Source organism: Cetorhinus maximus, chromosome 2, assembly GCF_964194155.1.
Source record: "Cetorhinus maximus chromosome 2, sCetMax3.hap1.1, whole genome shotgun sequence".
Taxonomy (NCBI): domain Eukaryota; kingdom Metazoa; phylum Chordata; class Chondrichthyes; order Lamniformes; family Cetorhinidae; genus Cetorhinus; species Cetorhinus maximus.
The window spans coordinates 112,158,967-112,173,015 of NC_135880.1; the positions used below are offsets into that span (position 1 = coordinate 112,158,967).

At 44.1% G+C, this 14,049-nt stretch overlaps 1 protein-coding gene across 4 annotated transcripts in view; it reads left to right on the plus strand.

Annotated features, from left to right (window-relative positions):
- The first annotated feature begins 1,060 nt into the window (after nucleotides 1-1,060).
- LOC144696762 (spindle assembly abnormal protein 6 homolog) overlaps nucleotides 1,061-14,049 on the plus strand; it is an 89,019-nt gene continuing 76,030 nt past the window's right edge. For 2 of the 4 annotated variants that reach the window (XM_078568451.1, XM_078568461.1), the window contains exon 1: nucleotides 1,061-1,364. In XM_078568451.1, the coding sequence (XP_078424577.1) occupies nucleotides 1,300-1,364 (65 nt within the window). In that variant the 5' untranslated portion in view covers nucleotides 1,061-1,299. The remainder of the gene's footprint in view (nucleotides 1,365-14,049) is intronic. The other 2 variants (XM_078568480.1, XM_078568471.1) reach the window with 2 other exon arrangements.

Here is a 14,049-nt window from a genome sequence, read left to right on the forward strand (position 1 = left end):
TAAAAATTTTAAAACCTAATTAATAACATGTCCCTGCTCATGTGACAGAGTCACATGTTTCCTTACATTTTTATATTCCTTGCTTTTTAAAATAATTCTTCGTCTCCCTGAGGCAGCTCTGTGCCCTAAGGAGGTTATGAAGCATGCACTCGCGTGCATGCATGAAGGTTGCGCTCGCCCTCCCCCCTTCCCGCACAAGCAGTGCAGAGCGCTGCTGCTCACGTTTCACTCTGGGCGGGCCTTAATTGGCCCACCAACGAAAAATCGCCTTCCAGCTCCAATTGCGGGCAGCAGTCAGCTTCCCGACCGCCCCCGCCGAGCCTGCCCGATAAGGGCAAGATTCTGCCCATAGTGGCAGCAGTGTGTACCATCTACAAATCTCCTTCGACAGCACTTTCAAAACACATGACCTCTAACACCTAGAAGGACAAGGGCAGCAGACACATGGGAATACCACCATCTGCAAGTTCCCTTTCAAGCCACACACCGTCCTGACGAACTATTATCACGCTTCCTTTACTGTTGCTCTATCAAAATCCTGGAACCCCCCTGCCTAACTGCATTTTGGCTGTACCTGAACTGCAGTGGTTCAAGAAGGCAGCTCACTTTCTCAAGGGTATTTAGGGATGGGCAATAAATTTTGGCTTTGCCAGTAACACTCACATCCCAAGAACGAATGTATATATTTTTTTAAAAACAGCCCATGGCCAACAATCTGGTTCCACTGGCAATGGACGATCTCTTTATCATTTTCCTTCTGGTCTTGTTCCTGAAGGTACTGACATAAGCTGAAGCTCTTATCTAAGTGGTCGTTACGCCCCTTTGAGCTGAGTGCTTACAGAATTTTCTATTTTTATTTTCCATTCCCAGCATTCGCAGTATTTTGCTTTAGCTCAATTTTCTAGTCTTTATGACGGCATGAATTCAGCCCGTATTGAGCACGGCGCTGGCACTTTAATTACTTGGGCGACTCATCCCGGAGCAGTGGGGGCAGCAACAAGCTCTCGATGCGAGAAGCGGGAAGGGCGCGTCTCCTCTTGGCCGCCGGGTTGTCGGGCCGGCTCTTTGGCGGAGTGGTGAAGGTGGCGGGAAAGCGGCCGGGAACGGTAACCCCTGGCAACCGAGGGAGTGAGCCGGAGTGGTGGGCCCAGCACAGCCTTCAGCTCGAGTAATAGGGAGCGGGGCTCGGAGAGCGAGCCGTCCAGGTATGTAAGAGACGGAGCCGCTCACTGTCCGTATCTGAGCTTCTCTCGGCGGGTGACCATGAGGTGAAGGCGGCCCCAGGATCCCATCTCCACTATGGCCGAGGAACTGTTCTGTAAAAGCGCCGCCGTCCTCATCAAGTGTAAAGATTGTGAAGACAGGTGAGACCGAGAGAGACTTTTACCCGCATCTATCAGGGTTTAAGGCCGCAGAGTGACTGTTTCTCTTCCCTTTACAATGCTGCGCCTAATTTTAAAGCTGCAGTGGTTTTAATACCATTATTAATGTTTGCTGTTGGACATGATCCTGTTGAGATTTTAAAGTGCTCTTCTCCCGTGCTAACGGCATCCAAGTGCAGGTGCCGCCGGGTTTTAGGCAGCAGCTCCCGGGAGGGTCAATGTCTTTAAGAGGGGAGCCCCACGGTAGTGGTCTCAAGTGTTTATTTGCTCACTGTGCTCTGGGACACACGTTTGGACAGTTCCGTCCTTTTTGTTTTGTTCGATATATCAACCAGTTTTAGAATGGGTTCTGTTTCCAATGACTAAAGGAAAATGTTTGCATTTATAGATTTATAAACTCTGCTTTCCTTGATTAGTTCAGGAAAGAAAATTAGCGTGAAAGAAAATAGCTACGTCGAATAATCCTGTTGAAAGTCAAGTCGTTGCATAAAAATGACAACAAATTTGCCGGTTTTCTTGGGATTGTAGTTCAATGCTAGAGGAGTTCAGTAAAAGGACGAAAGCGACTCGATTTCGTTTTCTTGTATTGCGTGACAGATTACTTAGTATGATAATCAGTTGTACAAATGGTTTGTGTTTGATTTATTTGAATGCCCATATATATAATTTTGATTCATTCTCACGATTGTTTACATTTTATTGAGTTGTGCCTTATCAATTGAATTTGTTTACCCTTTTTATAGTTTGTAATAGAAAATTTTTGACAGCTGGACAGCCTCTTCAGCCTTGATTTAACTGCAAGTCAGGTAAACTTAATGACCTGATTGTAATACTGTCAGGAAGAATGAATGATTCCCGGGGTCCCTGCTCCCCGTTGTTTAATGGCACACTATTGTAAGGTTGGACTTCTTGATCTAAACTCTGCTTGGATTGAATACAAAAATATGGTACTATTGGAAAATGGAGTAAAACATACCATACAATTAATAGGCAGATTGTGGCTTTTGTGATTTGGATCAACACTACCTATGAATTGTGGATGAATATTGAAGGAAAACTGGGAAGGAATATAATTCACGGATTGTTCTGCCTGAGTTTTGTGATGTACTGATATCTTTTTACTGTGATGATTTTGCTGCTAAGGAGTGGTTAGCTTGGCAATCTTAAAATTTAATTTATTTATATAGAATCACAAAATCATAGAATAGTACAACACAAAATGAGGTCATTCGGCCCTCCCATCTGTGCTGGCTCTTTCAAAAGCAATCAAGTTAGTCCCACTCACCAGCTCTTTCCACAGCAATTTTTTTCTCCTTCAGGTATTTATCCAATTTCCTAGCTTTATACTGCAAGTATTATAGTGATAACATTTATCCCTTCCTGCTTTCTCATTCTCCAGCACCCCCCTGCCCCCTCTACTCCACTGATTATTTCTGCCTCCCCCTCTGTTGCTCTCTAATACTGTCTCTTGACCAAAACTACCAAAAAGAGATTTACTGGACATTTAATTTAAAAATTGGCTTCTGTGTTTGCCAACAGTAATTGCATTTCATAAGGATTTCACTAATTGTGAAACTTTGTCCTATACAATAAGGTGCTGTGCAAATGCAAATTCTTTCATAGTTAGTCTGATTTGCATCTGTGATTAACAAAAGTTTTATTTATATAACAATCTCAATCTCTTTAAACTGTTTATGGTTCAGACCAAATTACACAGCATTTACGGCACAGAAACAGGCCATTCGACTCAAATGGATTATGCCAGTGTTTATGTCCCCCATTACTCCTCTTCATCTAACCCTAAGGGCCACTCAGCTCCTCATCTCATTACAGCCTTCATCCAAACATGGACAAAATAGCTGAATCCAAGAGGCAAGGTGAGAATGACTGCCTTTAACATCAAGGCAGTATTTGACTGAATGTGGCATCAAGGAGCTCTAGCAAAACTGGAGTCAATGGGAATCAGGAGGAAAACTCTCCACTGGTTGTAGTCATACGTAGCACAAAGGAAGATGGTTGTTGTTATTGGAGGTCAATCATCTCAGTTCCAGGACATGACTTCAGGAGTTCCTCAGGGTAGTGTCCTAGGCCCAACCATCTTCAGCTGCTTCATCAATGATCTTCCCTCTATCAATGTCATAAGTGGGGATGTTCGCTGATGATTGCATGTTGTTCAGCACCATTCGCAGCTCCACAGAAACTGAAGCAGTCCATGCCCATATGCAGCAAGACCTAGATGACATTCAGGCTTGGGCTGATAAGGGCATGTAACATTCACGCCACACAAGTGCCAGGCAGTGGTCATCTCTAACAAGAGAGAATCCAACCATCTCCACTTGACATTCAGTGGCATTACCATTGCTGAATCCCACACAATCAACATCCTGGGGGGTTACCATTGACCAGAAACAGAACTGGACCAGTCATATAAATACTGTGGCTACAAAAGCAGGTCAGAGGCTGGGAATTCAGCAGACAGTAACACACCTCCTGACTCCCCAAAGCTTGTCCACCATCTAAAAGTCACAAGTCAGGCGTGTGGTGGAAATCTGTCCACTTGCCTGGATGAGTGCAGCTCTAACAACACAAGAAGTTCAATGCCATCCAGGACAAAGCAGCCGCTTGATTGACACCCCATCTACCGCCATCAACATCCACTCCCTCCACCACCGACACAGTGGCAGCAGTGTGTACCATCTACAAGGTGCACTGAAACAACTCACCAGGGCTCCTTCAACAGCACCTCCCAGACCCATGACCTCCAACTTCTAGAAGGGCAAGGGCAGCAGATAATTTGGGAACACCACCACCTGCAAGTTCCAAGCCACACACCATCCTGAGTTGGAACTAATATCACCATTCCTTCACTGTTGCTGGGTCAAAATCCTGGAACTCCATCCCTAACAGCACTGTGGGTGTACCTACATCACATGGACTGCAGCGGTTCAAGAAGGCGGCTCACCACCACCTTCTCGAGGGCAATTGGGATGGGCAATAAAGATTCTGGCCTAGCCAGTGATGCCCACATCCCGTGAAAGAATAAAAATAAATAAACTCTTCTATTTCTTCCACCCTCATGCCTTTATCTAGTTGCCCCTTAAATGCTTAGGACATCAAAGTCCTTGCATTCAGTTTTGATGGGAGTAATGCTATTGGTTTCTTCTCAAAATTTCATGAATTTTGTTTCATAATTATCTTTGTTCCAATTCAATTCTGGTCAGCCCCCCCATCTCCATATTCTATCCTCTGTAAATGTGAGGTCATCCAGAACTTTGCTGCCCAATTCCTTGCTTGCATCAAGTCCTGTTCAGCCAACACTCCTATGCTCGCTGACCTACATTGGCTCCTGGTCAAGCAACCTCGTGATTTTAAAATGTCCTTGTTTTCAAGCCCCTCCATGGCCTCGCCCCTCCCTATCCCTGTAATCTCTTGTCCCACAACCTCCCAAGATTTCTTTGTTCCCTTAATATTGGCTCCTTGAGGTCTCTGATTTTAATCGCTCCATCCTTGGTTGCTGTGCCTTCAGCTGCCTAGGCCCTGGGCTTTGGAATTTGTTTTCTCAACCTCTCCACCTCTCTTCTCCCTTAATGACTCTTTAAGATCTACTCCTTTTGATCAAGTTTTTGGCTATCTGCCCTAATATTGTGGATTAGTTTCAATTTTTCCTTTATAATGCTCCTGTGAAGCGCCTTGAGATGTTTTATCACATTAAAGGTGCAATATAAATACAAGTTGCTGTTCTAATATTTCTGCCACTTTATTGTATGAGATGAACAAGGATTAGCTATTTGTATGTAGTTGATCCTTTGAGCCTTGATATCCTTGGTCTGGAGGGTGTAACATTCAGCCTCACCTTAGTGGCTGTCAGTGCTTCATAGAATCAGTATGCTTGAGTGGATGAATGGGGGAGGTGGTGGCGTAATGGTATTGTCGCTGGACTAGTAACCCAGAGACCAAGGGTAATGCTCTGGGGACCAGGGTTCGAATCCCACCAGATGCTGAAATTTGAATTCAGTAAAAATCTGCTAAAAATCCTAAAAGGAATGGAACCAGACAGACCACCTGGCATGGACCTATGCACCAGAAACTCAGCCCTGTCGACCCTGCTTACTAACATCTGGGGGCTAGTTGGGAAAGTTGTCTCACGGACTAGTCAAGCAATAGCCCGACATGGTCATACTCACGGAAATATACCTTACACACCATGTCTTAGACACTGCAATCACCATCCCTGGGTATGTCCTGTTTCTATGGAAAGACAGAGCCAGCAGAAGTGCGACACAGTGGTATACAGTTGGGAGGGCATTACCCTCGGAGCCCACAATATCAGGTCAAACATGGGCAAGGAAATCTCCTGCTGATTACCATGTACTGTCTCCTCAACTGATGAATCAGTGCTCCTCCATTTTGAACACCACTTGGAGGAAGCACAGGCAAGGGCACAGAATCCACTTCATTACCAAGAGTGGCTTGGTAGCACCACCACAGACTGAGCTGGCTGAGCCCTAAAGGACATAGCTGTTAGACTGGATCTGTGGCAGGTGGTGAGGGAACCAACAAGAGGGAAAAACATGCTTGACCTCATCCTCACCAACCTGCCTGCCACAGATGTATCTGTCCAGTGACCACTGCACAGTCCTTGTGGAGACTTCTTCACATTGAAGATACCCTCCATCGTGTTGTGTGACATTACCACTGTGCTAAGTGGGATAGATTTTGAGCAGATCTAGCATCTCAAGACTGGGTGAACATGCGCTGTGGGCCATCAGCAGCAGCAGCAGAATGTACTCAATCACAATCTGTAACCTCATGGCCCGGCATATCCACCATTCTACCATTACCACCAAGCCAGGAGATCAATCCTGGTTCAATGAAGAGTGCAGGAAGGCATGCCAGGAGCAGCACCAGGCATACCTAAAAATGAGGTGTCAACCTGGTGAGGCTACAACAGAGGACTACTTGCATGCCAAACAGGATATGCAGCAAGTGATAGACGGAGCTAAGCAATTCCACAACCAATGGATCAGATCTAAGCTCTGCAGTCCTGCCACATTCAGTTATGAATGGTGGTGGACAATTAAACAACTCACTGGAGGAGGGGGCTTCACAAATATCTCCATCCTCAATGACGGGGGAGCCCAGCACATCAGTGCAAAAGGTAAGGCTGAAGCATTCGCAGAAATCTTCAGCCAGAAGTGCCAAGTGGATGATCCATCTCGGCCTCCTCCAGCAGTCCCCAGCATCACAGATGTCTTTAGCAAATTTGATTTAATTCACGCGATATCAAGAAGCGGCTGAAGGCACTGGATACTGCAATATTCCCTGATATAATATTCCAGCAATAGTACCGAAGACCTGTGCTGCAGAACTTGCTGCACCCCTCGCCAAGCTGTTCCAGTGCAACTGCAACACTGACATCTACCCGGCAATGTGGAAAATTGCCCAGGTATGTCTGTACACACAAGACAGGACAAATTCAACGTGGCCAATTACCATCCCATCATTCCACTCTCGATCATCAGTAAAGTGATGGAAGGGGTCATCAACAGTGCTATCAAGCGGCACTTGCTTAACAATGACCTGCTCACTGATGCTCAGTTTGGGTTCCACCAGGGCCACTCAGTTCCTGGCCTCATTACAGCCTTGGTTCAAGCATGGACAAAAGCTGAACTCCTGAGGTGAGGTGAGAGTGACTGCCCTAGACATCAAGGCACCATTTCACTGAGTGTGGCATCAAGGCACACTGGCATAACTGGAGTCAATGGGAATCAGGAGGAAAACTTGCCGCTGGCTGGAGTCATACCTAGCACAAAGGAAGATGGTGTGATTATTGGAGATCAATCATCTCAGTTCCAGGATGTCACTCCAGGAGTTCCTCAGGGTACTGCCCTCGGCCCAACTGTCTTCAGCTGCTTCATCAGTGACCTTCCTTCCATCATAAGGTCAGAAGTGGGGGTGCTCCCTGATGATTGCACATTGTTCAGTACCACTTGTGACCCTTCAGATACTGAACCAGTCCATGACTAAATACAGTAAGACCTGGGCAGTATCCAGGCTTGGGCTGACAAGTGACAGGTAACATTCGCACCACACAAGTGCCAGGCAATGACCATCTCCACCAGAGAGAATCTAACTGTTGCCCCTTGACATTCAATGGCACTACCATCGCTGAATCCCTCACTATCAACGTTCTGGGGGTTACCATTTACTAGAAACTGAACTGGACTAGCCATATAAATACTGTGACTACAAGAGCAGGACAGAGGCCAGGAATCCTGCGGTGAATAAGTCACTTCCTGTCTCCCCATAGCCTGTCCACCATCTACAAGGCACAAGCCAGGAGTGTGATGGAATACTCTCCACTTTCTTGGATGAGTGCAATTCCAACAACACTTAAGAAGCTTGACACCATCCAGGACAAAGCAGCCCACTCAATTGGCGCCCCTTCCACAAACATTCACTCCCTCCACCACTGACGCACAGTGGCAGTAATGTGTACCATCTAGAAGATGCACTGCAGGAACTCACTAAGGCTACTTAGACAGCACTTTCCAAAACCACAACCTCTACCATCTCGAAGGACAAGGGCAGCAGATAGATGGGAACACCACCACCTGGAAGTTCCCCTTCAAACCATTGATCATCCTGACTTGGAAATATTTTGCTGTTCCTTCACTGTCGCTGGGTCAAAGTCCTGGAATTCCCTCCCTAACAGCACTGTGGATGTACCTACACCACATGGACTGCAGTGGTTCAAGAAGGCAGCTCACCACCATCATCTCGAGGGCAATTAGTGATGGGCAATAAATGCCTAGCCAGCGAAGCCCACATCCCATGAGTAAATAAAAAAAGACATTACAAAACTTATGATGCACAAATGGTCAGACTTAACTTTTGAATTTAGTATGTAGAAAGAAAAATGTCATTTATTCACCTGCATTAGTTTTCACGTTTCCCAAAAGTAAACTTATTGTAACAATTAAATACAGAGATAAAAACAAAAAACTGCAGATGCTGGAAATCCAAAACAAAAACAGAAACAGAAATACCTGGAAAAACTCAGCAGGTCTGGCAGCATCGGCGGAGAAGAGCACAGTTGACGTTTCGAGTCCTCATGACCCTTCAACAGAACTAAGTAAAAATAGGAAAGGGTGAAATATAAGCTGATTTGGGGTTGGGGGGTGGGGGGCGTTGTTGGGACAAGCAGCCAGTAATAGGAGGAGATAACCAAAAGATGTCACAGACAAAAGAACAAAGAGGTGTTGAAGGTGGTGATATTATCTAAAGGAATGTGCTAATGGAGGAACTGCACCTCATCTTCCGACTAGGCACTTTACAGCCTTCCGGACTGAATATTGAGTTCAACAATTTTAGATCTTGAACTCTCTCCTCCATCCCCACCCCCTTTCCGTTTCTTCCCCCTCCTTTTTGTTTTTTCCAATAATTTATATAGATTTTTCTTTTCCCACCTATTACCATTATTTTTAAATGTATTTCCACCCATCGTTTATCTATACCTTTTATGCCCTTTTAGTCTTATTTCACCCCACCCCCACTAGAGCTATCTGTACCTTGCTTGTCCTGCTCTCCACTCTTAATTAGCACATTCCTTTAGATAATATCACCACCTTCAACACCTCTTTGTTCTTTTGTCTGTGACATCTTTTGGTTATCTTCTCCTATTACTGGTTGCTTGTCCTAACAACCCCACCCCCCCCCCCCCACTTAAACCAGCTTATATTTCACCCCTTTCCTATTTTTACTTAGTTCTGTTGAAGGGTCATGAGGACTCGAAACGTCAACTGTGCTCTTCTCCGCCGATGCTGCCAGACCTGCTGAGTTTTTCCAGGTATTTCAGTTTCTGTTTTTATTGTAACAATTGTTCTGTTACCGACAGGTGCCCACCCAAACAACCTTCCCCTTTTATATTTTCTCTACTTTTCCATCCTCCATGCTATGCACCTTTTTTACTTCCCATTTTTTGTGACTTATATCACAACTGAGCTCAATACTCCTCCTCTGATGGAAATGCTCTCTTCCAGCAAGGGTTACTGAATAGTGATCAAAGGCTGGAAAGCCACAGAAGTTAATTTTAATGACCTCTACATGATCGTGAATTTGGGATCTTCCTGGCCTTTATGTTTCAGCTAAATTTACTGAACTGTTGTATTCTTTATGTTAAGCATGGGGAGCTAGGGGTGAATCTTTTCTCTGCCAGTTCTGTTGTTTCTTTAGTCAGCTGATCAAGAAGTGAGAGGAACCTATATGACATGTCAAGACATAGTAATTAAGATGGGCTGGTACAGTGAATCAATATACAAGCATCTTATAAAGTTTGCATTACTGTGCTTTACTTAATGTTGGCTAGCCTGTTGGAAAGAGAGCTGAACAAAGGTTATGCATTTCGTCACGGAATGAAAGACTATTCTGGCTTCTACCACATGTCTACTACTGGCTAGTTATGAGATATTGGCAGATATTTGGATTTAAATTGCCATTTGTTCTCTTTGGTTTGTCAGTACCTTTTACTATTCCATGTCAATCAATCTTAGGGGGAAAAAAATAAAGTACGTGAAAGTTCAAGTGCCCTATTTGGTAGTAGAAAGCCTTCCTGATGTTTAAAGAATGCTATGGATAATTGCAATTATTGGATTTTTTTCAATGCTTGTACGCTTCGGTAATGGAATAGTTGTAGTTATCCAAAATACTTCCTTCATTTCACAAACAATGAACATTTATATTTTCAAAGGCTTTTGGTTTTAGCTAATGGTTTAATCCCATCACTTAATTTGATCTCAAAATGTTTTCTGTCAAGGGTGTTTGCTTTATATGTATTTGGTGTCTATTTTGAACATTGGCAAAAATGCATTTGGTGGGAGAGAGCTTCAGTGCTATTTTAACAACTAATATGGAAAGTGCACTGGGTGGGAACACAAACTGAAAGTTTATCATGAAGTCAGTCACATAGCCATTCAAATTTTAAAGTTTTAAAATTTTATTTCTCAGGTTGCAGGATTGATATGGAAGAGGAAGGCTATGCAGCCTATCCTAGCTCATCATCCAGACAAAAGCCTATGGTTTCCTCTGGTGAAATCCAGGTTTTTTTTTCTGATTGTAGTGTTTTTGTCTGCATTTGCCTATGCAGAAAGTCCAAACATCTTCCTTGCTCAGCTGCAGTGGTATACGGGGGTCGGTTAACTCAGTTGGCTGAATGGCTGGTTTGTGATGCCAACAGCGCAAGTTCAATTCCCGTACCAGCTGAGGTCATCCTTCTCAACCTCGCCTGAGGTGTGGTGACCCTCAAGTTAAATTCTCCACCAGTTGAGAGAGAGCAGCCTATGGTCCTCTGGGACTATGGCGACTTTCAATTTTTTCAACGGTATACAATCCCCATATGGACCGATTAACTTTTAAAAAGAGATGGTATTTCTCAATGACTTATGCAATGAGTCACATGACAAAATTTCATGTTTTATGACTTTTATTGTAACAAACAAAAAATAACTGACTAAACATAGTGAACAACTAATTGATTAAACTACAGAAAAGATATTTCTTATTAATTTCTTAACGCAATTGAAAACCCCACACCACGTTGATACGTTATGCCCCACTCTCTGCAGATATGTAGGTAGCCTTGTGGATTCAAGTCCAAATTCCTCCTGGAGTTTCAGCAGGCTCCCTTCTCCTTGCCATGTCAGGGGGAGTCTTCCAGTGTCCTCCTTGAAGGTCCCTTCACTCAATCTTCTGAGTATACTCGAACTGCCTTCCAGCTGCAAGGTCCACTTTGGTGACTCCTCGGTTCTTAAATCTCCGAAATCCAGTCAATTCCATTGTCATCTTTCCGAACAAAATAGACTTACTCATCTTGCTCTAACAGCTGTAGCTTCTCCCACCCAGCAGCATCTCCCCCCCTCTCTTTCTCCAGGGTGTCTGAGTCTGACTGATTCTGAGAATCTGGGCAGCTGTCTCCTCCTTTGTGTCCAACCTTGCAAAGAATAAGTTTGAATTTGAATTTTTACTTCCATAACAAGTAGGTCACATGTGCTTGTCTCCAGGCAGACTCAATATGAGGTCACATGAGCTTTTACCTGGTAGAATCCTTAGGAGATCCCATCCTTCTCTCCAAGTTATTCCATTTTACATCGAATGAAAGGAGACAGTTTAAAATGTAACCGTCTTATAAAGTCCAGCATTCATAACAATATACAGAATGCATTTCATAGCAAGCAGCTCTAACTTAGCAAGATTGCATACATGATCAACCCAAACATTACACGGTTTCCAACCATAGCATTTCCTGTTTATTAGAGGATTACCATTCTGTCCACTTTGCATTATCTGGGAATTTTTTTCACTCTTTTTCCAAAAGTTATGGGAACTTAATTAGCCTCTCAATGTGGCTGTCTGAAGCTTTATTTTTTATTTGAATTTTTGGGCTTATCCAGGTGGTCATTCCCTGGAGGAATATATCATGCGCTTTAATAGATTGTGTAAAAGATTGACAGTTCAGTTTGGGAATCCATGAATCAGTACTAGCATTTAAATTGCTGGATTGTGCAAATGTCAGTCCTATGGACAGACTCCCTAGCTCTGACTGGTGTTTGGTTCTTGAAAAATGAGTCCCTGTTGAATCAGATGTCTGCTGGCTTCAAAAAATTCCTGGGAAACAGTAATTTTGTACAGTCTTGGTGGAACAAAGAATAGAGGTGACACAAAGAATAGAGGACTCGATGATTGCCAGAATTTGAAATGGTCCAGATACTGAATGTAGGTGTCAATACAATAGAAGAGTTAAAGATGGACAGAATAAGGATGAAAGCACTTTTTGCATATATGGCTATTATAGCAGAAGACAGAACTACAACAGCAATAATAGGCATGCGAATCCCAGGAATGCCCAAGGAACACCTAATAGGTACTTCAGGTGCGACTAGCAGTAGCATTGTGATGAACTGCCCCACTTAGAAAGGCAGAGTCCTTGAAATGAAACATAACTCAGAATTCTGGGGAAGATGATGAACACAATGATGAATGTGAACAAATTATACTGGTCACAAGATGTTTTAGTCCTGAGATGAATATATTTGTCGCAGACTTGTTTAACTGTGCAGTGCTATAGTGCTTGACAGTACTTAGAACATGTTGTCTAAAATGATTGATTCACTACTTAGTGAATCATCGATGCAAGGTTAAAGAATATAAAAGTACTTCTTACTTTAGGTTTGGTAAAAACTTATGCTGCAGAACTAGTCCTGCCCCTAGTACAACAACAACACTGGCACCTACCTGACGGTGGAAAATTGCCCAGTTATGTCCTGTCCACAAAAACCAGGACAAATCCAGTCTGGCCAATTAATGCTCCAGCAGTCTACTCTCAATCATCTACAAAGTGATGGAAGGTGTCGTTGACAGTGCTAACAGCAATAACCTGCTCACTGATGCTCAATCTGGGTTCTACTAGGACTTTCGGCTCCTGACCTCATTACTGCCTTGGTCTAAATATGGGCAAAAGAGCTGAACTCAGTGATGTGAGACTGACTGCCCTTGATATCAATACAGAATTTGACCGAGTGTGACACCAAGGAGCTTTAGAAAAATTGAAGTTAGTGGGCATCGGGGAAAACTCAGAGGAAGGTAGCTGTGGTTGTTGGAGGCCAATCAGCTTACCCTTGGGACTCACTGCAGGAGTTACTCAGGGTAGTGACCTTGGCCCAACCATCTTTGTTTCGTCAATGACCTCCTGTCCATCGTACGGTCAGAAGTGGGGATGTTCACTGATGATTGCACGGTGTTCAGTACCATTTACGAATCCTCAGATCCTGAAGCAGCGTGTGTCCATATGCAGCAAAACCTGGACAACATTCAGGCTTAGGCTGGTAAGTGACAGCTAACACTCTTGCCACACAATTGCCAGGCATGACCATCCCCAACAAGAGAAAATCTAACCATCTCCCCTTGATGTTTAATGGCATTGCTGAATCCTCTACCATCAACTTCCTAGGGGTTACCATTGGCCAGGAACTGAACTGGACTAGCCATTTAAATACTGTCGCTATGAGCACAGGTCTGAGGCTGGGATTCTGTGGCAAGTAACTCCCCAAAGCCAGCCCATCTTCTATAAGGCACAAGTCAGGATTGTCATGGAATACTCTCCACTTGTCTGGTTGAGTGCTGCTCCAAAAACACTCAAGCTCGGTATAATCCAGGCAACGCAGCCTGCTTGATTGGCACTCGGTCCACTACCTTAAACATTCACTTCCTCCACCACTGCTGCACAGTGGCAGCAGTGTGTCCCATGTACAAGATGCACTCTAGCAACTAATCAATGCTCCTTCAACAGCACCTTCCAAACCTGCAACCTCTGTCACCTAGAAGGACAAGTGCATGTGAGCACCACCACCTGCAAGTTCCTCTCCGAGCCCCACACCATCCTGGTCTGCAACTATATCACCATTCCTTCACTATCGTTGGGTCAAATTGCTTCACTATTGTTGGGTCAAAATCCTAAAAAACACTCCCTAGTAGCATTGCCGGTGTACCTGCACCAGATTTTATTTCTCTTCTTTTATTCTTCCATGGGATGTGGGAGTCACTGCTTATCCCTAATTGTCCTTGAACTGAGTGGCTTTCTAGGCCATTTCAGAGGGTAGTTAAGAGTCAATCA